The sequence below is a fragment of the Eptatretus burgeri genome, chromosome 8, assembly GCF_056783735.1.
Source record: "Eptatretus burgeri isolate ZD-2024b chromosome 8, Ebu_testis_v1, whole genome shotgun sequence".
NCBI classification, from domain to species: domain Eukaryota; kingdom Metazoa; phylum Chordata; class Myxini; order Myxiniformes; family Myxinidae; genus Eptatretus; species Eptatretus burgeri.
The window spans coordinates 105,912,585-105,934,953 of NC_140968.1; the positions used below are offsets into that span (position 1 = coordinate 105,912,585).

Below are 22,369 nucleotides of genomic sequence, written 5' to 3' on the forward strand. Positions count from 1 at the left end.
AGATAGATCCTGACCCCGATCCTTGGTGGGTGTAGGGAAGTGTTTTCGGCCCCCACAAAAAAATAGAAAAAAAAACCAAAACTTGATTTGGTCAAAATGCCAACAGGATTAGAACAGCACCAGGTAATGCCGGGGTATCCCTGCTCGTTTATCATAAACCAAGCAAACACCATATGCAGCCAAATGCTGTTCCACTATGTTTGCATTTTCATGCCATTGAAGTTGCACCTGATAAACGGAAATGACAATTCCTCCTGATTTCAAGTTTGCAGATGAACTGCGACAGCAAAATGACGTAACGGACAAGATTTGTTTTCCCCCTAAAATTTTACCACCAAAAGTGAATAAATGTTGAGAATACCATTGTTGTGTTGAGAATGATTGATCCTTCATGACTTGTGAAGCATTGTTTGGGTTTTGTCCATAAATGTACATAACAACGACGACAGCCTTCCTCCGCAAGGAAGTGGTCGATAAGTTTAGTGAGAATGGAAGTCTCGAGATCAAACATATGAAGCGTACGAACAAAGATGTTAATTATGTGCAACTCTCATTTGCATGTCCTTCAGGTTTTTTTGCATTTGAACTCTTGGGATTGGCAGAAGATATGGAGAGCTCGATATTTATTTCAAATGAAGATAAAGAAGCGCAGTGTTGTGATGAAGCCACGCTTCATGGTTGGAGAAAACAGGAAGTTCCTGTCGGAGCAAATATTACCAATGTTACCGACTCTGCCGTAACACTCAAAGACACCATTGCGGCATCGCTCCGGCAAAGTCAAGTGAACCTTCTGGCAGCGATTTCTGAGGGAATAGCTGACATGGTGGATTTGGAGGAGCTCCATGAGGCAGCCATTTTGTTCAACCTGCACTTCCGCTATCGGCAGGACAAGATCTATGTAAGAAATGTGACTTTCATCTTCATTGGCCCAACACACGTACTTGTATGATTTTGAAGTTAAAAATAGATAAGTAAATAAACAATTTCATTGTTTTCTGTCAAATTCAAATAAACTACATGGCCAAAAGTATGTGGACACCTGCTCATCCAACATCTCATTCCAAAATCATGGGTATTAATATAGAGTTGCCCCCCCCCCCTTTGCTGCTATAACAGCCTCCACTCTTCTGGGAAGGCTTTCCACGAGATGTTGGAACAATGATGCGGGGATTTGCTTCCATTCAGCCGCAAGAGCATTGATGACGTCGGGCACTGATGATGGGCAATGGGATCTAGCTCGCAGTCGGCATTCCAATTCATCTAAAGGTGTTCGATGGGGTGGAGGTCAGGGCTCTGTGCAGGCCAGTCAAGTTCTTCCATAGCGATCTCAACAATCCATTTCTATGTGGGCCTCGCTTTGTGCACGGCGACATTGTCATGCTGAAACAGGAAAGAGCCTTCCCCAGACTGTTGCCCCAAAGTTGGAAGCAAAGAATCATCTGGAATGTCATTGTATCTCGTAGCATTAAGATTTCCCTTCACTGGAATTAAGGGACCCAATCCAAACCATGAAAAACAGCCACAGAACATTATTCCTCCTCTACCAAAATTTACAGTTGGCATGATGCATTCAGGCAGGTAGCATTCTCTTGGCATCCACTAAACTACGATTTGTCCGTCAGACTGCCAGATGGTGAAGCGTGATTCGTCATTCCAGAGAACACGTTTCCACTGCTCCAGAGTCCAATGGCGGTGAGCTTTACACCACTCCAGCTGATGCTTGATATTGCGCGTGGTGACCTTAGGCTGGTGTGCGGCTGCTCGGCCATGAAAACCCATTTCATGAAGCTCTCGCCGAGCAGTGCTTGTGCTGACGTTGCTTCCAGAGGCAGTTTGGAACTTGTTAGTGAGTGTTGCAACCGACGGCAGACGATTTTTCCACGCAGCGCGCTTCAGCACTCTGCGGTCAAGTTCTGTGAGCTTGTGTGACCTACCACTTGATGGCTGAGCTGTTGTTGTTCTTAGACGTTTCCACTTCACAGTACCAGCACTTACAGTTCACTAGCACAGCTCCAGCAGGGCAGAAATTTGATGAACTGACTTGTTGGAAAGGTGACACCTTATGACGGTGCCACGTTGAAAGTCACCGAGTTCTTCAGTACGGCCCATTCGACTGTCAATGTTTATCTATTGAGATTGCATGGCTGTGTGCTTGATATTATACACCTGTCAGCAATGGGTGTGGCTGAAATAGCCGAATCCACTAATTAGAAGGGGTGTCCACATACTTTTGGCAATGTAGTGTACGATTGTTAAAAATGTCATTGTCTCACAAAAGTGCTATTTGTTTTAACCAAATATATTATGAGTGTTCCTTATAACATGATTCCATTTAAATCTATGTTAAATGAATCGTATTTGTTTGATTCTGGTGCTGCAGTCAAGTGGTGAGTCATTGGGCTCAGTTAGTAAACCACTAATTGCATGTTCAAACCCCATTCCGGCCTCTGATGGTTTCTTTGGGGTGTTTTTTTTTGTGGCAGTGATAGACTCGATGCTCGTTATCTAATTCACTAGGATGAGCTTAACTAATTACTGTCTTTCTGACATTTTGCTCACAGGGACCCTTCCATTCTCAGCCTGTCGGCCTTCAGATGACGATGTCAAAACGGCCATCTTGTCTGCATTTTGGGTTAGGGTTATTGATTAATGCATGATATCATTTTTGAAAGCATAGGCCAAATTGTGTGCTAATACCCTGGACCACTTCCTTGTTTGAGTTTAGCTGTAGCATCAATGTTACCTGCAGCAGATGAGCACTGGGTTTTTGATGTAGCACAGGCATGATGACATGAATTGCCCCCTCTTGGGTATCCTTGTATTGCACTGATACATCGTCGATAATAAACCGCCCTCATCACTGCCAGCAGACGTACATCAGCAAGATCTTGGTGGCGGTAAACCCATACAAGGTTGTGCCTGGTTTATACAGTTCCACAACCATGGCTCGGTACCGTGGGCGGCATTTGGGACATCTACCGCCACACATCTACGGTGTGGCCAGTGAATGCCACCTTGGCTTGCGGAAGTGTAACAGAAACCAGTGTGTCCTCATCAGGTCAGGTTCCATTTTATGTCATAACTGTGACTACTGAGGAATGTTTCAAACGTATCTACGTGTACAACTTTTGATGTAATATTTGGGTTTATTTGCCCGAACCAGTGTCGTGAAATGATGACTGTATTTTAACCGACCATCCACCTGAGCGATCAATGGAACTCGCCTCAATTTCGCTGGGGGTTAATAATGGCAACATTGTTGCATATGTAATATGTCGATGTCTATTGGGGGCATTCTGCTGTATTTGTCTTGTATAAAGCTTGTTTCGACTGATACCCACTCTCAAATCAGCATTTGTAAAGTACAGTGCCTTTATTTGTGAGTGATCAAACCTCAGAGGAATGAAGTGGAACCTGCAACAACAGTTGACCATGCTTTGGAGCATGATGTACTCGGACAGCCTGGAGGAAAGGAGCAAATGATCAATTATATAATTCACTTTCTGTCCAAACGAGGGTGCTCAAGGAATTGAACTGTTCAGCTATGGATGGTAAAATTGTTGTTTGAAGGTTACGTCAAACCTAGCTACTGTTTCAGGGTGAAATTTGTTAAAGGGAAACGATGGTGCCGTGCTGAACATCCTCCAATAGTGTCCTCTGGTGCCTGGATTTCAACAGTGGAGAAAGTGGTGCTGGGAAGACGGAGAGTGCAAAGTTCATTCTGCATTTCCTCGCGGGACACGGACTCGATGGGGCCGTCCGGGGGGTGGACAAGCGGGCGAGGAGCGTGTCGTCGTCCATTGTGCAGAGTGGGTGAGTGAACCCCTTGTCGAGAGGGAAAGCCGGCGTGACACCTGCAATACGGACTTAAATGAAATGATAAAAATTATTGTGAATCGCAATTCATCTTGAAAACCCTTACGCAACATCACTCATTTGGATTGATTTGCCTGTCATGATTTGGTGGTGGTGACGCAAAACGATTTCTTTTGTTAGGCCATGAAAGCCACAAATAGAGTGTGAACGTGCCAAAGGTTGCAGGTAGTGAGAGATATTCCCTGAAGATATGTAGATAAGTTTGGGAATACATTATTACCTCCACTACCAGAGATGGATGGAGGTTGTGTTTTCACCCCTGTCTATCTGTGAGCAGGATATCTCAAAACGTTAGTTTCGTTCAAATCCGTCCATATGTGGACAGGTCGGGTTTGTGACGAGGACAAAAATGATGCATCGCATGATATATCAAAAACGTTATGGACGGATTTGGATGAAACTTGGTGGACATGTTGAGTTTGGGAGACAAGAACAAGGTGATTAGATTTTGGAGGTCTTGATGCAGATCCGGACAATCGGTGAGATACAAAAAGTAAGCTGTTTAGCCTGGTGGAAATATGCGCTCTACAGTGTGCCGTTCCAGTTCCTGATCCTTTCCTCGCGTATGCAGCACCCGGTGGCTGGTTGCATCACTTCTGACACTCCAGTTGTGGCCGATGCAGGAGATTATGGCAAGAATTTCTAATTTTCTCAGTTTGCTGGCACACCTTGGCCTACCTTTTATATGGGTACCGTGGCATCGTTGATATTCGCAAGAGAATGCAAGTAGTTGTGACAGCCAGATGTTGTCTGAAGGGTGGCATACTTTCTCATGCAACACCCTGCCTGCGATGCACCAAGATGACAGGTTAGAGTTGGGTTAGGAATTGCATCAATGACTAGAGTGCTCACAGGTGTATTACCTCTGAGCTATCCCAACAGCCCAACGTATGAAGGACATTTCAAAAGTTGTGGTGTGATGTTGCCATTCTGTACCTTCCCTCGAGATTTTTATAATTTCACCGTGTCAGGTAGTAACACCAACCTTCATTGCCAAGTGGCGGTAATGTTCAGGTGGTGCTGCTGCTAGGTACAACTGATCATTGGATGGAGGTGCATTCCAGTTGAGTTTTTGTCCTATGGACGTGCATGCGATTGGGAAATTTAATTTTCTTCTGTGAAAAACCTCCATGTGATAGTCATCAGCTTGTGATTGAGGATTTGAGAAATTATATTCCTTTGTATGAATCCAAACGGAGGAGAATGAACCACATCCAGCCTGCTGTGAGACCAAGAGCGGGGCTGAGGGACTAAATTGAGGGAGACTTGGAGAAAGAAGGGATGTGTGGAAGAATGAGGGCAAGGGGAGGATGCAGAGGGTGAACAAGATAGATACAGCCGCAAACTCTCATTCACAGAAGTGGAAGGAAGAATTGCACACCCGGAAAGAGGTGGGCTTGGAAGGAGGTGAGGGAGGGTGGGGGGGGGGTTCCACAGGTAAGAAAAATAAAAGAAGAGCGAATGAGTGGAGGTGAGCAATGAGTGGATTTTGGGACTGGAGATGAAGAGAACTGAAGCATTACTTGTACCGGCATTGGACAGGTAGACATTTCATGAGCAAGCATTCCGCATACTGACCAACGGGTGGGAAAGACGAAAACTTCAGCAAGATGGGATCCCCGTGTTCACTGGTGATCACATGTGGTGATGTGCATCAATCGGTATTTTACCTTAAGTGGATTATTTGTCACATTTAAGGAAGTCATCCATGGCTGGCAGGATAGCTGAGGGGTATGCACACTCTGAGCTGTCTCGCCTGGGTTTGAATCCCAACCCTGCTATTCAATGCCATCCCTTTTTTTATTTTTAAAATTGTTTTTGCAGGCAGGGCAAGGCATGAACGTGTCCCATCCGTTGGAAAGATGTTGAGCCGGTCGACCAGTTATGTCAGAACAAGTTACTTGTGGACATTGAAGATCACACAATATTCTTTGCGAAGAGCGAGCAAGCTAAGCACGTTGAACAAATTACAAATTCCCCCTATAACCCACAGGGGGCACTGCATCAGCGGCAGAGCTGCACCTCCAGCATATGATACGACCGACAGTCCTGAGTTTGATACTACCGACAGTCCTGCTTACAATAGAAGAAGAATACATCATCCACAAAGTTTTTGAATTTAATCTTGTGATCTTGGTGAGATGAAGTTTGGGTTTCAATGAGACCTACAAACCTCTCGATTTCAGGTTGACCCACTCTGGCATTGTATTGGGACCACTGAACGCTCTTATCTCTTCTTTGTCAAAATAATCCCTTGAGTTGCTCCGTCTGGAAGCCAGACTGTGTTGGTAAGTCGTGTGCCGTGTATGAAAGATGCTCGCTCTTCTCCCTCTTGTGAAGTGTCAAAATAAGTCACTCCCATGCCATGTGCTCTCACACCTGTACCTGCGACTCGCTCACCTGTGCACTCTCAACTTTTGCCCCAACCCGTCTCCATCATATGCTCCGATGAAGGGTTATTGCCGGAAACGTCAGCCTCTCCTTGCTTCCCGCGGCGGTCAGCATACTTTTGTTGATACCATTCATCGTGCTTCCTGTCCTCCAATGCCGACTGACACTCGAGCCTTCATGAAGACTCGCTTTCCAAACTTTCCATCAGTTTGATTGTCCCACACCAGATTTAGTACTTCTATTTATTTATTTATTTTGTCCGTTGGAACAACATCATGTCGCAGATCGGAACGTGACAGCCTAAATAATTACCTCCACCACCGAAGGTGCTATCTCCAGCAATGTGAGTTTGGGAGACAAAAATAAGGGATATAGCATGTGGGTTAAACCCAAGGGACGTGGGCGATAAACGTCGTTTGTTCATCCCCTGACACCTGCGTATAATGTATGTATGTACAGTCTTTGTGTGTGTAATCTCTCTTGGTACACTTGAAACATTGCCAGTAAAGCACTCACCAATTTCTCAATCCTGTGTGAACAATTGACCCTTCCAGCTTTTTGTTAATCTATTTCCCCCATTTGTCTTTGCCTCCAAAGTATTGGGCTTCAGAGGGAAAATTGAGAGAAGTAAACCTAAAATACACAAACAAAGGATAAGAAATTGGTGACAACCAGATGCTGAGAATGCGCAGGAAAAACGATCGTCAACATCTTGGTTGAGTTGCCAACGCATATGTGAACATGAGTTGGGCCTTTTCCTCCTTATGTTTTTGTAAGGCCTCTACTGGAGGCGTTCGGAAATGCCCGGACGGTGTTCAACGGAAACTCCAGTCGTTTTGGCAAGTTTACCTTGCTGCACTTCTCACCTCAAGGAACAATCCAGGGAGGATGCCAAATTCCCTGTATCCTTTGTTCGATGAGATTCGTGCTCGTCGTGAAACTTGATTCGTGATCATACTTTAAAATTCCACGTGAGGACTCCAAGTCAAGTCAATCGCAGAACCTTCACGGCGGTTCCCTATGCAATGAGTACATTTTAATATGCAAGCATACAATCGTTTTTATTTATTTTACAAATCCTTTTATGATCTTTGGAGAAACATCGAGCGCTCCTGGTAACCTGGTCAGTTGCATGTTCCGCATTAAGGCCCAAAATGGATTTGTACATGCATTCAGTCATTGTTTTAACAGTGACCATACTTGATGAACATTTGACTGCATTCCAGCAAATTTAACTTGGTGAGTGTGACGTCTCCATTGGATGGCAATGGTTCTCATCGCGCTGCACTCCCAAGTGCTTGTGTCGATCAATCGGTCAAAATCCACGCCCTGTATTTAAATTTAAAATGTTTAATTTAAAAAAAAAAAGTTTACCAAACCCATTGCCATGATGGTTGTGGACTCTCATGTGGGGTAACACGACTTGCAGGTGCTTTGTGGCGAGGCATGCCACAGGGTGCGCAATTCATTTTCTTATAATAGTTGTACCTTTCTACTCCGGGAAGGTGCACGGATTGTCCGTCGACGATTCGGTTTTAATGTCGCTGATGTTGCTGTTTGTTCTAGAAATTTGTGAACATTTCATTGCTGATGTTTGCCTCTTTAACAACCGATCATTCCAGACTTGCTGGAGAAGGTAAGCAGGTTGAGGAGGGGAGTTCCATACATCTGCGGTAGGCCTGAAATAACCCCGAATGCTTTGCGGTGCCATTTAAATCTGCAAGCAGTACTATCTGGCCTTGTTTTCTCATGCTTCTCAGGTTTAACTTTTCTTTAGTCGTAATTTCGACTTGGGTTACTTTTTTACTTGGACTGTATGATGCAAAACAAATGTGTTTTTTTTTTCTTTTTCTTGAGAGCATTCCCTTCGACTCATTTCAGAACCGCGTGGTGAGACAGAGCATCCGGGAGAGGAACTTTCACGTGTTTTATGCCATTTTTGCTGGAGCTACAGAAAGTGAGAAAGGTACAGAGACTCTTGATTTGGGAAGACGTGTCATCACACGGCAACATGACCATGGGAAAGCAAGCCGGAATGCTTGCATCTCTTGATATTGAAATCATTTGGACCGACTGTAGGATATGCCAACTTTACCCTCACATTTAGTTGTGTTTATAAACACGGTACCACGATAATTTGCACATGTTTTAAGGAGATAAACGAGAGAAATTGAACAAACGGCTCTGTTTCATGCGGCTCCAAATCACGAGAGCAGTGTGCATTTCCCACTGCCTTTTGTCCTCCGGGACGTGGCCAGATGGTGAACTAGTTTGCCTCTAATTTTGAGAAACATGGCATTCAAGTACTGAGTGAGCTCTTCATTCCTTTCCTTTCCTTTGAAATTTCTCTGTTTTCATATGCATCAATCTGTACTAATAAATGGCAGTGTGTAGCAGTCTGTCAGTCTCCTCCATAACTCCAAAACCATGAAACCTCACGGCCCCAAACTTTGCGTTCATTAATATAAACAAACTGGGTGTTTGGGTATATTTAAACACCCCTTTTGAAGATAATTAACAGCATTATTTAATTATCCTTTATCGAGGTGTCAGCCACTGTCAGCCCCTGAAAGCCGTTTGTCAGCTTGCTGTGGTCATAATTCGTCTTTTTTTGTTGCTGTTGGCCTATTTAACAATGCCTTGACTTGGAACGGGTTGCAACGATTTAACGATTGTTTTTTTTTTTCTTTTTAAAAAATTTTCTTCCACTTTACTCTCATATTATTGATGCCTGTTCATCATAATGCTTGGTGGTGGCTTAATGGTTAGGATGGTGGGATTGGGATCCTAGGATCCTGAGTTCAAATCCCCCCTGGCTGTTGAATTAATACCAGGTGGGGTCGACTCTGCCTGTCATCCTTCCGAGGTCGGCAAAATGAGTGCCAGCACACTGGAATACTGTGTCGGAGTGGCGACCCGTCCAGGATTGTGCCCAATAGCCAAGGAGACTGCTTAGGCAGCACCAACGCTCTGCACTGAGTATGGTCCCAATGAATGCATGGATGTTCATTATAGCTACGAAATGCTGGGTACATTGCAATGCTTATAAATGCCTGGAAATGGCAGCGGTTTTGGCTTTATTTCATTTCCGCACATGCCATAACCTCTAGAATCACTTGATCTGAGCCAAATTTCAAAATTTAAACTTCTTTATTGATGTTGACCACAACAGTAGTTCCGACTGCTGAAGAAAGTGTTAATTTATCCAATTCGGACATTGTTTGATATGTCAGGCGTCGCCGGGTGAATGGTTTTTGGGTGTCTGATCTTGCCAAACCTGCCATTCCTTATCAATTGTTTATTTGGAGTGCTTGCTTGAGTGCTTAAGCCACTTGGTGACTGGTCTATAAGTTGCTTGGCTGTTCCCTTGAAAGCCATGGCCACACACAGCAAAAGTATTCTCACTGTCACTGAATATATCGATTGACTTGAACAAAGTTCAGGCCCCACTCACCCCACATCCAGGCATGCGTGTGTTGTGTGGTGCCCTGGATGGTGGCTCGTTCACTGAAAATGTGCAACCTGGCAGTTAAATAGAAAATATTGCTGTTTGGGCACACTTTATTGCCCTTCCCTTCTCTCCTCTCACCTGCCTTGCCTTGCTTTCCCAAACCCCCACGACCCCTTCCCTTCCCCTCATGCTGCCTTCCCTTCACAATGTCTTCCCTCCCCCTCTTACCTCCTTCAAAACCTCCTCCCCCTCTCCACTTCCCTCTTCTCCCCTTTCTCTCTTCCCGATCCTCCTCCTTCCCACCCCCACTCCCAGAGTGTATAGCAATGGTTGTTGAGGTGTCGTTCTCCCTGCCCCTCCCCTTCCTCACTATTCCTCCATCCTAGTTCCCTCACCTTCCTTGCTAGCCCCTCCTTTCCTCCCTCCCTCTCTCTCTCCCTCCCCCTCCCCCTTAATATACCCATCAGCAAATCAACTAGGGGAGCAGGAGACAAAAGCCGTGGGAGAGGGAAGGAAAAACAGTGCGGAACAGAGACATGAGCAGATCTGTGGAAGGGAGAGGGATGGGATGGGGGTGGGGTACACAGGGTAAACAAGATGGACACTACAGGGACTTCCAGGAACGAAAGCAGGGGATTTGAAGGAGGTGGGTTTGGGGTGGATTAGCGGGGATAGAAAAGATCGAGGTTTTGGATGGGGGAAGATAAGAGATGGTGGTGAACAGCTGTTTTGAAGATCTGGAGGGAAGAGTTAGATTGAAGAGAGAGTGGGAGTTTGTTTCAAAGGTGGGGAAAAAAGAGTAATGAAAGAGTGATTGTGAGTAATGATTCTTGATTTTGGTAGTTTTACCAGAAGGGGGCTGCTGGCAGACCTTGAGTGCCCTGCGGAAATATTTGGGGGGACAGAGCAGGGGGGAGGGGAGGAGACTGAAGAGGAGATGGTAGAAGACAGAACACCAACCTGCCTGCGGTGAGAGTGTGTGATACCCAAAGACTCAGCCCCATCGCTGGAGATACCAATGATCCTAAATGCCTTGGTTTTACCACAGCGTGAAGCTGAGAAAGGTGAGAGACAGGAGCACCAGCCCAGAGGGAGAGCAGTACTCCATCAGGCTGTGAATGAAAGCTTTGTGTGTGGTCATGAGCTCAGGTGTACCAAGGAAGGACTTTGCATGATGGAGGATGCCCAGTCGGTGACTGGCTTTGGAGGCCAGCTTGGAAATGTGGCTTTCCCAGGAAAGATCATGGCAATTAGTGAGACCCAAAATCTTGAATGAAAGGACTTCAAGAGGATTGTTGAGAAAGTAGATTGAAAGTTGGGGGAGGAAGCGGGGGGGGGGGGTGTATCTCGACGGTCCTTTCGGAGAGACGTAGTGAGTGTGAGATTTGTCAGGGTTTAAAGACATGTTCCACGTGTTAGACAAGTTTGTGATTTTATGCTGATCCGCAGAGAGTAAAGAGGCTGCTGCTTGCCGATCTGAGGGATGACATATCAAACGGCAGTGTGGAGTCATCAGCACAGAGACAAAGAGGATTTTTAGAGAGTCAGAGAGATCATTGATGAAAACCAGAAAAAGAACTGGGCCCAGAACACTGCCTTGAGGAACTCCAGCCTGGACAGGAAGAGGGGATGAGAGAACTCCATTTAGGGCCACACGTTTGCTGCGACAGGAGAGGAAGGCTGCGAGCCATGAGTGGAGATTGTCTTGGATACAATTGGAAGAGAGTTTGGTGAGCAGTGCAGGGTACCAGATCGTGTCGAAAGCACACGATATGCCTTGGGAGATGGCTGAAATGGTTTGTGGAGGATAGTGGCAGGGGATGGTTTATGCACATGTGGAGGTGCTTTATGCATGGTTGGTGGGAGGTGGTTGTAGAACTGTTATGCACACATTTGTTTGTGCTCGGCTGGTGGGAGATGGTTATAGAAGTGTTCGAAGAGATGGTTGTAGGAGATGGCTATGGAAGGTGATAGAAGTATGCTGTAGTGATGGTGGGCGATGGTTATTTGTGCCTACAAGGCCGTGTAGAAGCAGGTCACATTTTATGAACCGCGAATATGTGGGGTCCGCGAATATGTGGGGTCCATGTTTGTCGAATCCGCGAATGTCGCGGTTCCACGGTAATTATTGCAATTCGTGGTTGGATGTGTTTTTATTCCGTATGGTTTTTTTTTTTGAATACAACAGTCTTTGATTAATATATCAATTTATTTGATTGGACGAACCTTTTTATTTATTTATTTGTTTTGCTGAAATTAATTTTACAACAGATATTGCGATATTATTTTGTTTCCCATCTTCATTCTTCTACAGAGCGGTTGTCTCTAACCACATCGAGCAGTTATCACTACCTCAACTGCTTCGACCGTCTGTCTGAAGATGATGCCAATGACAGAAATACCTTTAAGAAGATCATGGTGGGTTTGCGATAGCACGGATGGTGGTCACATCCCAATTGTGTGCATACAATAGAAGCCAAATCTGGTTTATTTCACCTTTTTAACCTACAAACAAAAGATGAAAAGTTTCCCTTAATTGACCCGTGAAACTTGGGCTCAAGATTTGGCCTTCTCGAAGGTCCTGCTTTCTGGTTAAGATTGTGGAACATCAATCAGGTCGCATCTTGTGTTAAAAACACGAGATCTCTTTTTCTTCAGGAAAATATACACTACATGGCCAAAAGTATGCAGACACAACTTCAATTAAGTGGATTCGGCTATTTCAGCCCCAGCCATTGCTGACAGGTGTAGAAAATCAAGCACACAGCCATGCAATCTCCATAGACAAACATTAGCAGAAAAATTGCCCGTACAGAAGAGCTCAGTGACTTTCAACGTGGCACCGTCATCGGATGGTTTGTCAGTTTGTCAAATTTCTGCCCTGCTCGAGCGAACATAGTCAACTGTAAGTACTGCTTTTGTGAAGTGGAAATGTCTAGGAGCAACAACAGCTCAATCGCGAAGTGGTAGGCCCCACAAGCTCACAGAACAGGACCGCCAAGTGCTGAAGCACGTAGCGCGGAAAAATCGTCTGGTCGTCAGTTGCAACACTCACTACTGAGTTCCAAACTGATTCTGGAAGCAAAATCAGCACAAGCACTGTTCGTCGAGAGCTTCATGATATGGGTTTCCATGGGCGAGCAGCCGCACACAAGCTTAAGATCACCATATGCAATGACAAGCGTCGGCTGGAGTGGTGTAAAGCTCACCACCATTGGACTTGAGGAGTGGAAACGCGTTCTCTGGAATGATGAATCACGCTTCACCATCTGGCAATCTGACGGACGAGTCTGGGTTTGGCAGACCCAGAAGAACGCTACCTGCCCGAATTCATTGTGCCAACTGTAAAGTTTTTGGTAGGGGAGGAATAAAGGTCTGGGGTTGTTTTTCATGGTTCGGGCTCAGCCCCTAAGTTAAAGTGAAGGGAAATCTCAACACTACAGCATACAATCACTTTCTAGACGATTCTGTGCTTCCAACCTTCTACCAACAGTTTGGCGAAGACCCTTTCCTGTTTCAGCATGACAAGGCCCCCGTGCACAAATCATGGTCCATGCAGAAATGGTTTGTCGAGATCGGTGTGTAAGAACTTGACTGGCCTGCACAGAGCTCTGACATCAACACCATTGAACACCTTTAGGATGAATTGCAATGCCGACTGCGAGCCAGAAAATCACCCAACATCACTGCCAGACCTCACAAATGCTCTTGTGGCTGAATGGAAGCAAATCCCCGCAGCAATGTTCCAACATCTCGTGGAAAGTCTTCCCAGAAGAGTGGAGACTGTTTTAGCATCAAAGGGGGGACCAACTCCATATTTATGCCCATGATTTTCGAATGAGATGTTGAACATGCAGGCATCCACATACTTTTGGCCTTGCAGTGTATACATCAAATATCTAAAGCTCTTTCGAACCACGGACTCACCCACTGACTGATATGAAAGATTGATACCTTCCAGGTGACGAAGAAAGCTGAAATTTTGCATGCCAATGGACAACCCATGACTGGAGATGGACAACCAATTTTTTTTATTGTCAGATCAGGCCAGATCAGATCTGTGACTTGCTGCAGGTATCATGTAAACCTGAACTAACCTGTTTCAAAGTTGGGTTGTCGGTGACTAAAACGTATCTCTCAGCAGGTTTCCTGGTGAGGAGGGTTTATGATGTGGACACGAGCAGGATTAAAAACAAAACCTGCCAACGGCCATCCATATCCAGTGCCCAATTGTGTTTGCGGATGTCCTCCTACAGTTGGTTACTTTATATTAGGAGGTTGGTGGCAGGATTTGCACTCTGGCCACCGTAAAACCGTTCAATCCGCAAAATATGAAAAAAGCAAAAATAAATTTAAAATCCCACTCCGTGGGAGTACCTCCTGTGCAGTTGCCCTTCGCAGGACAGCTCACCAGATGACAGGATTGGGGCAATACCTTCGGGAACCCCACTCTTTGATGAAAGGAGGAAAATCATGGGGTAACCTTCCCAGGTCAGATTGTGGTCGTGTGTGTCGGGGTTGTGGTGTCGTCCACCAGACCGTGTTCTCCTTGGGTTAACCTGTGGCGGTCCTTTTTGGTGGGTGCCTGGAAAGTCCTATCCTGAAGAGAGGATGATCACCTGTCTCTGTTATCAGCTGAGCTCAAGGGTTTGAACATCGGTGTTGCAGCAATTGCGGCGAGACCGGATTTGGCGAGATCATGGTGAGTGGTTACGTCTACTATTGCTCTGCTCGCCCTGATGGTTACCATACCCAAGGAGTTGTTGTAGCTGTGTCCAATAAACTGACTCCAATGATAATTGAGGTAACACCGGTCAACGAGCGTATTATGAGATTAAGGATTCATCACTCCTTGGGTGTCATTTCCCTGGTCTCTGTTTATGCTCCGACTGAGGCGAGTGATCTCACCGTGAAGGACGCATTCTATGCCACGCTCGAGTCTGTGGTTGATCCGTGCCCTGGGTGAGATAGTCTTCTCGTCTTGGGGAATTTTTATTGCATCAATTGTAACTGATAGGGATGGTTTTGAGACAGTGTTGGTCCCCATGGGTCTAGAACTGTTTACCAGAATAGCACTAAGTTCCTTGGCTTTGCAAGAAGTCATGGACTTGGTGTGGCTGGTTCATGGTTTAAGCCCAACAGGCTCATCACTGGACTTGGCATTCCAATGCAGGTGGTGCGGCAAAGGAGATTGACCATGTGCTCGTTGATGTTCGCTGGAGGACGATTCAGAACTGCAGGATTTACCAGAGTGCTCAGTTCCTCAATACCGACCACAGGCTTGTTGTGGCAACCCTGAAGTTGCAGCTTAAATCCGGGAGAATGGTACCATCCCATCCTAGGCTGGATGTTGGCAAGCTCAAGGATGAGAAGGTAGCTGAGGAGTTTGTGAACAGGATAAGTGGGGATTTGGGGGGCCTGGGTGCTTTGGGGAATCCTGAAGAGTTGTGGAGCGCCTTCAAGACCACCGTTCATGATGTTGCCGGTGGACGTCTTGGAACTCACCGAAGGGCGAAGAAGAATTTTGTCTCTCAAGGGACACTGGATACCATTGAGCAGAGTCGCAGGGCCAGGCAGAATGGCAGAGTTGAGCTGTTCAGGGAGCTGAGGCACAAAACTGTACGTGCACCAAGGGTGGACAAGGAGGCCTATGTGCGAGGAATCTGTGAGGGGGTAGAGCATCACCTATGGTCAAGTGATTCTGGTCCTGCTTACAGGGGAATTCACGCATTGCGTTCCTTCAAGCCCATCCCTCGGTGTACTGCAGTTAGAGCAGAGGGTGGTAGGCTCTTGACAGAGGAGTCTGAAGTGAAGGCCCGCTGGGCCGGTTACTTTGAGCGGTTTTACCAGGCTGATCCACCAGCTGTCGAGTTGGACGTCAAGGGTGTTACAATCCCTATTGCTGAGCCTCTAATCAACTGTGATCCACCTTCATTTGTGGAAACAGGCTGTGGAGAACCATTTGAAATTGGGGTAAACTTTCCGGTTTTGAACTGGGGTAAAGCTTCCGACTTCCGGTTTTGGGTTTGGAGCGACGGCAGGATCTCTCAGGGTTCTCTGCCGACTTTCTCCAAGTTAAGTTTCCAGTCGTTATTTGTCCAATTTTAACTGTTTATTTTCTCACCTCCATGTTACTGTATGTTCCTAGTTCGGTTTTGTTTCAAAAATCGTGCTTTTTGTGAGTTTTTGTCTACCTTGTCTTACCGGGTTCCTTGAGGCCTACCTGTCCTTCCCCTCCAGGTGTGCAATCGTTTTTATTTGTATTTTCTCCCTATTACCTTCAATTCCTATTTTCCCCACTTTCCCAATGCGCCCCATCTATACCCTCCCAACAAAACACTGTTTCTTGTCTTAAATTATATTTTTAAAAAGCATAATAAAACGACCTTTCTCCCTGCCTACCCATGAGTCCTGATCCTTCTTCTTCTTCTTCTTCTTCTTCTTCTTCTTCTTCTTCTTCTTCTTCTTCTTCTTCTTCTTCTTCTTCTTCTTCTTCTTCTTCTTCTTCTTCTTCTTCTTCTTCTTCTTCTTCTTCTTCTTCTTCTTCTTCTTCTTCTTCTTCTTCTTCTTCTTCTTCTTCTTCTTCTTCTTCTGGCACACCATCTTTGTTCTACTTGAGCTGACCCACTCTCACCATTACCTTCACGATTTCTTCCGCCAACCTTCCGTTCCTGAATCTTACCTAATCTTCAAAAATCCATCAAAAAATAATCTTCCTTGTAGCCTTCCGAACTATCCACCTCCTGTAACCACGTGTCTATCTACCCTCTTCCTGATACTTTTCATCGATCCATCAGCTTCACTCCACGTTTACCGATCCAAATTCACCATAAACCTCCACAATTTTACTTCAACCTTTCCTTTTCTGAATCTTACACAATCCTTATTAAAGATAAATGAAGAAATAAATTCACTTTTGATGATACACCTCCCATAACCATGTGCTTCTCCCGTAACCACGCGATCTGTTTCCATCCTCTGCGTTTTCCTATCCAAATTCACCATTCACCTCAATTTTTTTCTTCTTCAACCTTTCCTTCACCGAATCTGATGAAAACTCTCTCGAAAAAGAATAACAATAATAATAATCATAATAATAACAAAAACTATCTTTTATCATGCTTCATCTTCCTTTTTCACACGTGTGGTTCTCATTACGTGTGGTTCTTGTGAACTTTTTTGTTTCACAGCCTACAGTTTTCATCGAAACTTCCTGAAACTTGGCATATATATGTAAAAATACCCTGTGCAGACAGTAACCATCTCCGATTTTGAAAAGTCCTCCGAGAAAAAAAAGTTATGACGTCAAAATATCTCCGCTAATGGAAATCGCCTAAAAAATTATCTCCGAAACTAGGCAAGCTTTTTGAATTCTGTTTGCGGCAATCGAACAGGGCATTAGCAGAAATGAATTACTGCACATATGATACATCACATTGATGTCATATCAATCTTTATGACGTCATTCCTATTTTTTGACATTTTTTGTTTCACAACCCTGAGTTTTCATCGGATCTTCGTGAAACTTGCCATGTATATGCAGAAAGCCCAGACGCAGGTAGTAACCATCTCCAATTTTGGAAATTCTTCCGAGAAAAAAGGTTGACGTCATAATATCGCCGCTAATGGAAATCGCCTAAACCATTATCTCCTAAACTAGGCAAGCTGTTTGAATTTTGTTTGTGGGAATCAAGTCGGGCATTAGCACAGACAATTTATCGCAAACCTGATACATCACAAAGACGTCATATTCGTTTTTTATGACATCATCATTAAGAGGATGAGGATCTTCGCTCATTTGAGCTTGTTTGACTTCAACAGACTGCTCGCAATTCAACCTTTCCCTCAAACCTTGCTGAAAAAGTCCAACTGTTACAACGTTTCTTCTTTCCATTCTCTTAATTCGCCTTTATTGCATCCCTCAACAAATGTCTTTAATCGCATTTCCAAACTAAAACTTTAAAAAACCCAGTTTGCTGTGAATGTTCGCTTTCCATCAACCATTCTTTTTTTCCAACTTCAATGCCAACTCACCCCTCTCACCGCCTCCCTCTCAAAGCAACCATCCCACTCTTCTCCCTCCAAACTTCCCTCTCACCTTTCTCAAAAACTTCCCTCTCGCCTTTCTCCCTCAACTCTCCCCTCTCACCCTTCGCCCACCATTCACCCCCCTCACTCAACTTTCTCAAAGTTTCCTCCCCTCACATCCACACAGCTGCCTCCTTCCACTGCCCTCTCTCCTCCATCTCATCACTCCACCTCCTCAAATCCTCAACTGCCTTCTGCCCCCCCTCTTATTACTCCCCACTGCATCTCAATGTGAAAGACATGCTCCACATGTTGGACCAGTTTGTGATTTTATCCAGATCTTCAGTGAGCGAAGAAGCTGCTGCTTGTCGGTCTGAGGGATGCCCGATGGTACGGCAGAGGGTGGAGTCATCAGCAAAGAGACAGAGAGGATTTTCCAGAGAGTTGGAGAGATCATTGATGAAAACCAGACAAAGAACAGGGCCCAGAACGCTACCTTGAGGAACTCCAGCCTGGACAGGAAGAGGATATGAAAGAACTCCATTTAGGGCCACACGTTGACTGCGACAGGATAGGAAGTCTGCGAGCCATGAGTGGAGATACCCTTGGATACCATAGGAAGAGAGTTTGGTGAGCGGGGCAGGGTACCAGACCATGTCAAAAGCACGTGATATGTCCAGGGATATGGCTCGGATTTCCTGTCTGGCATTGAGGACCTCCATCCATTGTTGGGAGAGCAGAAGCACCATATCCAGCGTAGAGTGACCTGGTCTGAAACCAAATTGATGATCGGAAATCAAGCCATTGGAGAAGAGGAAGAATTTGATGTCTGAAGCGATGATGGATTCCATAACCTTGCTGATGATTGGGAGAAGGCTGATTGGTCTGTTGTTGCAGCGATCTGTTTTTGCACCTTTTTTATGCAGGGCAGTAATGTTTGCAGATTTCCAAGCAGATGACAGATGACCTTAATAAAATGAGAGGGTTAATGGAACAGAGAGAGGGTGAGCAAGAGCAGGGGAGCAGGTTTTTAGGACACGTGGGGTGATGCTGTCTGGACCGGTTGCAGAATCTGAGTTGAGGTTTGACAGCAAACTCTCCACCTTGTCAGAAGAAAAGGACACAGAGTCCAGGGACAGTTGGGTGCGAATGGGTAAGGTGTGTAGAGAAAGTGATGGGTTTTGGACACAAGATTTGGCTGCAAACACCGAGTTTAGGCATTCAGCCTTTTCACGTGTGGTATCAGCAGTGCGGCCATTTGAGGTAAGGGAGGGGATGGAGGGGGAACATACACCTGAAACAGATTTGATTAAACGCCACCAGGATTTGGAGGAGGGAGAGTGGTTTGAAAGTTCAGACTTGAGATGAGAAAGATGTTGTTTTCTGGCTCTCCTGAGGGTAGATACACACTTGTTCCGAGCTTTATGGAAGGAACTAAGATTGCCCTCAGTTGGGTTTGCTTTACATGAGGAAAAGGCAAGTTGTTTCAAGACAACTGCCTCACCACAAGCTTCAGTAAACCAAGGGCAGGGGGAAGGGAAGGACAACTGAAGACGAGAGGGGATAAATCTGTGCATGAGGGAGAGCAAGTTTCTTTGAAAGAATTCCCAGGATGAGTTGATGTTGGAGAAAGTTGCGATAGGAGACCAGTCTGTAAGTTTGAGGGCTACTTGGAGACCCTGCCGGTCGGCTTGAGTGAAATGCCAGACTCCACGGCAGTGAGGTGGTTCTCTGATAATAGCCAGAGAGATGTCCACTTTGACAAGGACGTGGTCAGAAGAACCGATTGGAGTGGTGGAAGAGCAGCAGATATTGTCAGGGAAATTTGTCAAAATCAGATCCAGAAGAGATAGAGCACCATTGGTTGAGATCCGGGTCGGGAAGTTGACTGATTGAGTCAGTCCCAATGAGTCGCAGAAAGCTTTTGCTGAAGTGCCATGACAGGTGAGAGAGGTACCCACACCTAGCCAACTGACATGATGACAATTGAAGTCACCACATATGAGGAAGAGAGAGTTTGGATGAGAAGATCGAAGTTGTTACATGTTTTCGGATAGTAAGTTGTATATGGAGTCATCACTGTAAGGTGGACAGTACAGTACACATATAAACATGAGGTGGGAGTGGAGGGGAAGCCGTAGCCAGAGGTATTCCTTGGGGTGTGGGGGAGTGAGGGCAGTGCATGAAGAGTGAGGAATAGAGTCCTTGATGAAGAGAGCAACTCCTCCACCAGGACGGAACTCAGGTCTGTCATACCGGAGGAGGGAGTAACCAGGGAGAGATACTTGGGAGTCGGACACGTCTTGGGGGAGGAAAGTTTCTGTTAGGCAGATTATGATACTGCGTTTAATGGTAGCCTCAGGTCTATGTTCGATGCCGACTTCAAACAGGACTAACAGGCAAGCGGGAGCTTCTGATACGTCAGTCACATATGGAAGGGCATGCCAGAACTTTGGTTTGGTTTGTGTGGAATCATCGTTTATCCTCCTCCGCGTACACTTTTTGACAAAACTGTTGGGGTAACCATTTGAATGGAACAACTTTTGTAGAAAGTTCCTTTCTTCTTTTTTGGCTTCCGAATTATTGCGGTACGTTTCAATCCATCTGAAAAGGGTTCGCATGCAACATCGCTTATGAGCCATTATGTAGAGCCATCGCTGCCATTATGTAGAATCTGGCTGGCATTCGATGCCTTTCTGTCGATGGTTGGCTACAACTCCCCGGATTGCCTGGAAACCAAAGCGTCCAAGAATGCCAGCCGTTGATCTGCTTCCTCTTCCATTGTGAATTGGAGATCAGGAAAGACGGCGTTGAGTTGCTCTTTGAAAGTGCTTATCATATTCCGTTGTATGATGACGAAAGTGTCGTCAACATAACGTAGCCACAACTTCATTCGATTGATATCAAACACCAGTGATTCCAGTCGTTGCAGCATTGCTTCCGCGATGATCCCCGACATTGGTGATCCCCTCGGCGTGCCTTTTTTGTTCGTAAACCTTTCCACTAAAAGTAAAATACGTTTTCAGGCAAAAGTCAAGCAGCTCCATGAGGTGTGTAATCTTCAGGCCCTTGTTCATTTCAACGCAATGAGAAATCAATAAACTTTCCATCGTGTCCTTCGCCAATTATAGCAGGATCGAAGTTAACACTGAAGCTTCGTCGAATGATACCTACACCTCCATCGGGTTGAAGCTGGACGTCTTTCAGCATCTGGAGAAATTGTTCGGCAGCCTTAACACACACAGGGTTAATGGCCCACACCACCCACCGCCACAAAACCCCCTGCTCGGGAGATCTAATCCTCAGCACACGCCGCCCCCAGTTAGTCCCTTTATCATGAGCCTCACACTCCCCGGTGAGGGGCCTGTGGTTGACAGTAGTCCCTTCATCCTGTGGGAGAGAGGCACAAAGCCATCGGTGAGGAGGGAGGAAGAGAGGTCTGAGTACCGGGTCCCGTCACGCTCATCCGTATGGCCAGCCTGTCCTGATTCTGTGACGTGACTTGGACTCGACCACACAGCCCGGTCTGTGTGGCTCCGTCAGCAGCCCCCGGCTTCGTTGTCCCTTGTGTGAATTATGTTATGGGGCCACCGAGACGGGCTCACGTCGGAGGTCCCAGTGGCTGCTGTCGCATGTGGAAAAGGGCCTAGCCAGGCTGAAATAAGTGCTGATTGTGTTGTCAAGAATTCAAAGGACTTCACTTATTCCAGAGGTTCTTCCTTGAGAGCTCAAAGTTTTGGAACCTTCCTTATGGATCAGAGTAATTTTTGCAACTTTTCAAAATAAGAGGAAGTTTCCCATTCAATAAGCACCTGTTAAGAAGAGAGGAGATGATGAGATTGAAGCACAGTTCCTGAGGATTTTAGCACTTATGCCATCAGGAACAATTGCGGAACAGGTATTGAGCTCAGTGACAAAGTTCTCCACTATGGTAGAGAAGTCCACACGCTCTTGGTCTCTGTGAAATATTCTGTAATGGGGGAAGGGGTGGATGCAGGATCAGATGAATTTGGGAGCTTGACATTTTGAGTGAAGGCAGAGTTCAAGAACTCTTCTTTTTTTTATCTGGCATTGTCCAGCATGACTCCATCCTTTCAGAGGGAAAGAATGGAAGTGGAATGTGTACCAGCTAGACCTGACCAACTCCCACATGATTTCAGGGGAGAGGATGAAGAATTTGGATTGCAGGTGAGCCTGATGTTGGTTTCTGGCTCTTGATGGGACATGCATACATTGGTTCTGAGCTGTGAGGAGAGACTGCAGGTTGCCATCAGTCGAGTTTGACTTCTAGGAGGAGAATGTGAGTTTTTCTTTCTCTGGTCTCACCACATATCAGTGTACCAAGTTTGAGGTGATGGATCTAAAAAGTTGAATGTGAGATGTGATGAACTTGTGCAGAAGAGAAATTAGTACATTGGAGAATGAATGCTGGGAGCTGATGTGTTTGATGGACCGGTCTTAACTGGGGAGAGTGGATTTGAGGTCGGACCTTACTTACTTACTTACTTACTTACTTACTGCCCATTATGCCTCCTGGCATGTAGGGCAGCAACGATGAGGTCGGACCTAGTTTTATCAAATTGCCATTCAAGTCTGCATGTTGGAGGTTCTGTAATGCCTATC

At 45.6% G+C, this 22,369-nt stretch overlaps 1 protein-coding gene across 1 annotated transcript in view; it reads left to right on the top strand.

Annotated features, from left to right (window-relative positions):
* Positions 1 to 592: 592 nt before the first annotated feature.
* LOC147022487 (unconventional myosin-X-like) overlaps positions 593 to 22,369 on the top strand; it is a 304,547-nt gene continuing 282,770 nt past the window's right edge. Inside the window, exons 1-7 of the mRNA XM_085893432.1 lie at positions 593 to 898; positions 2,871 to 3,058; positions 3,679 to 3,813; positions 7,045 to 7,169; positions 7,890 to 7,903; positions 8,149 to 8,233; positions 12,033 to 12,136. Of these exons, the coding sequence (XP_085749558.1) occupies positions 608 to 898; positions 2,871 to 3,058; positions 3,679 to 3,813; positions 7,045 to 7,169; positions 7,890 to 7,903; positions 8,149 to 8,233; positions 12,033 to 12,136 (942 nt within the window). The 5' untranslated portion in view covers positions 593 to 607. The remainder of the gene's footprint in view (positions 899 to 2,870; positions 3,059 to 3,678; positions 3,814 to 7,044; positions 7,170 to 7,889; positions 7,904 to 8,148; positions 8,234 to 12,032; positions 12,137 to 22,369) is intronic.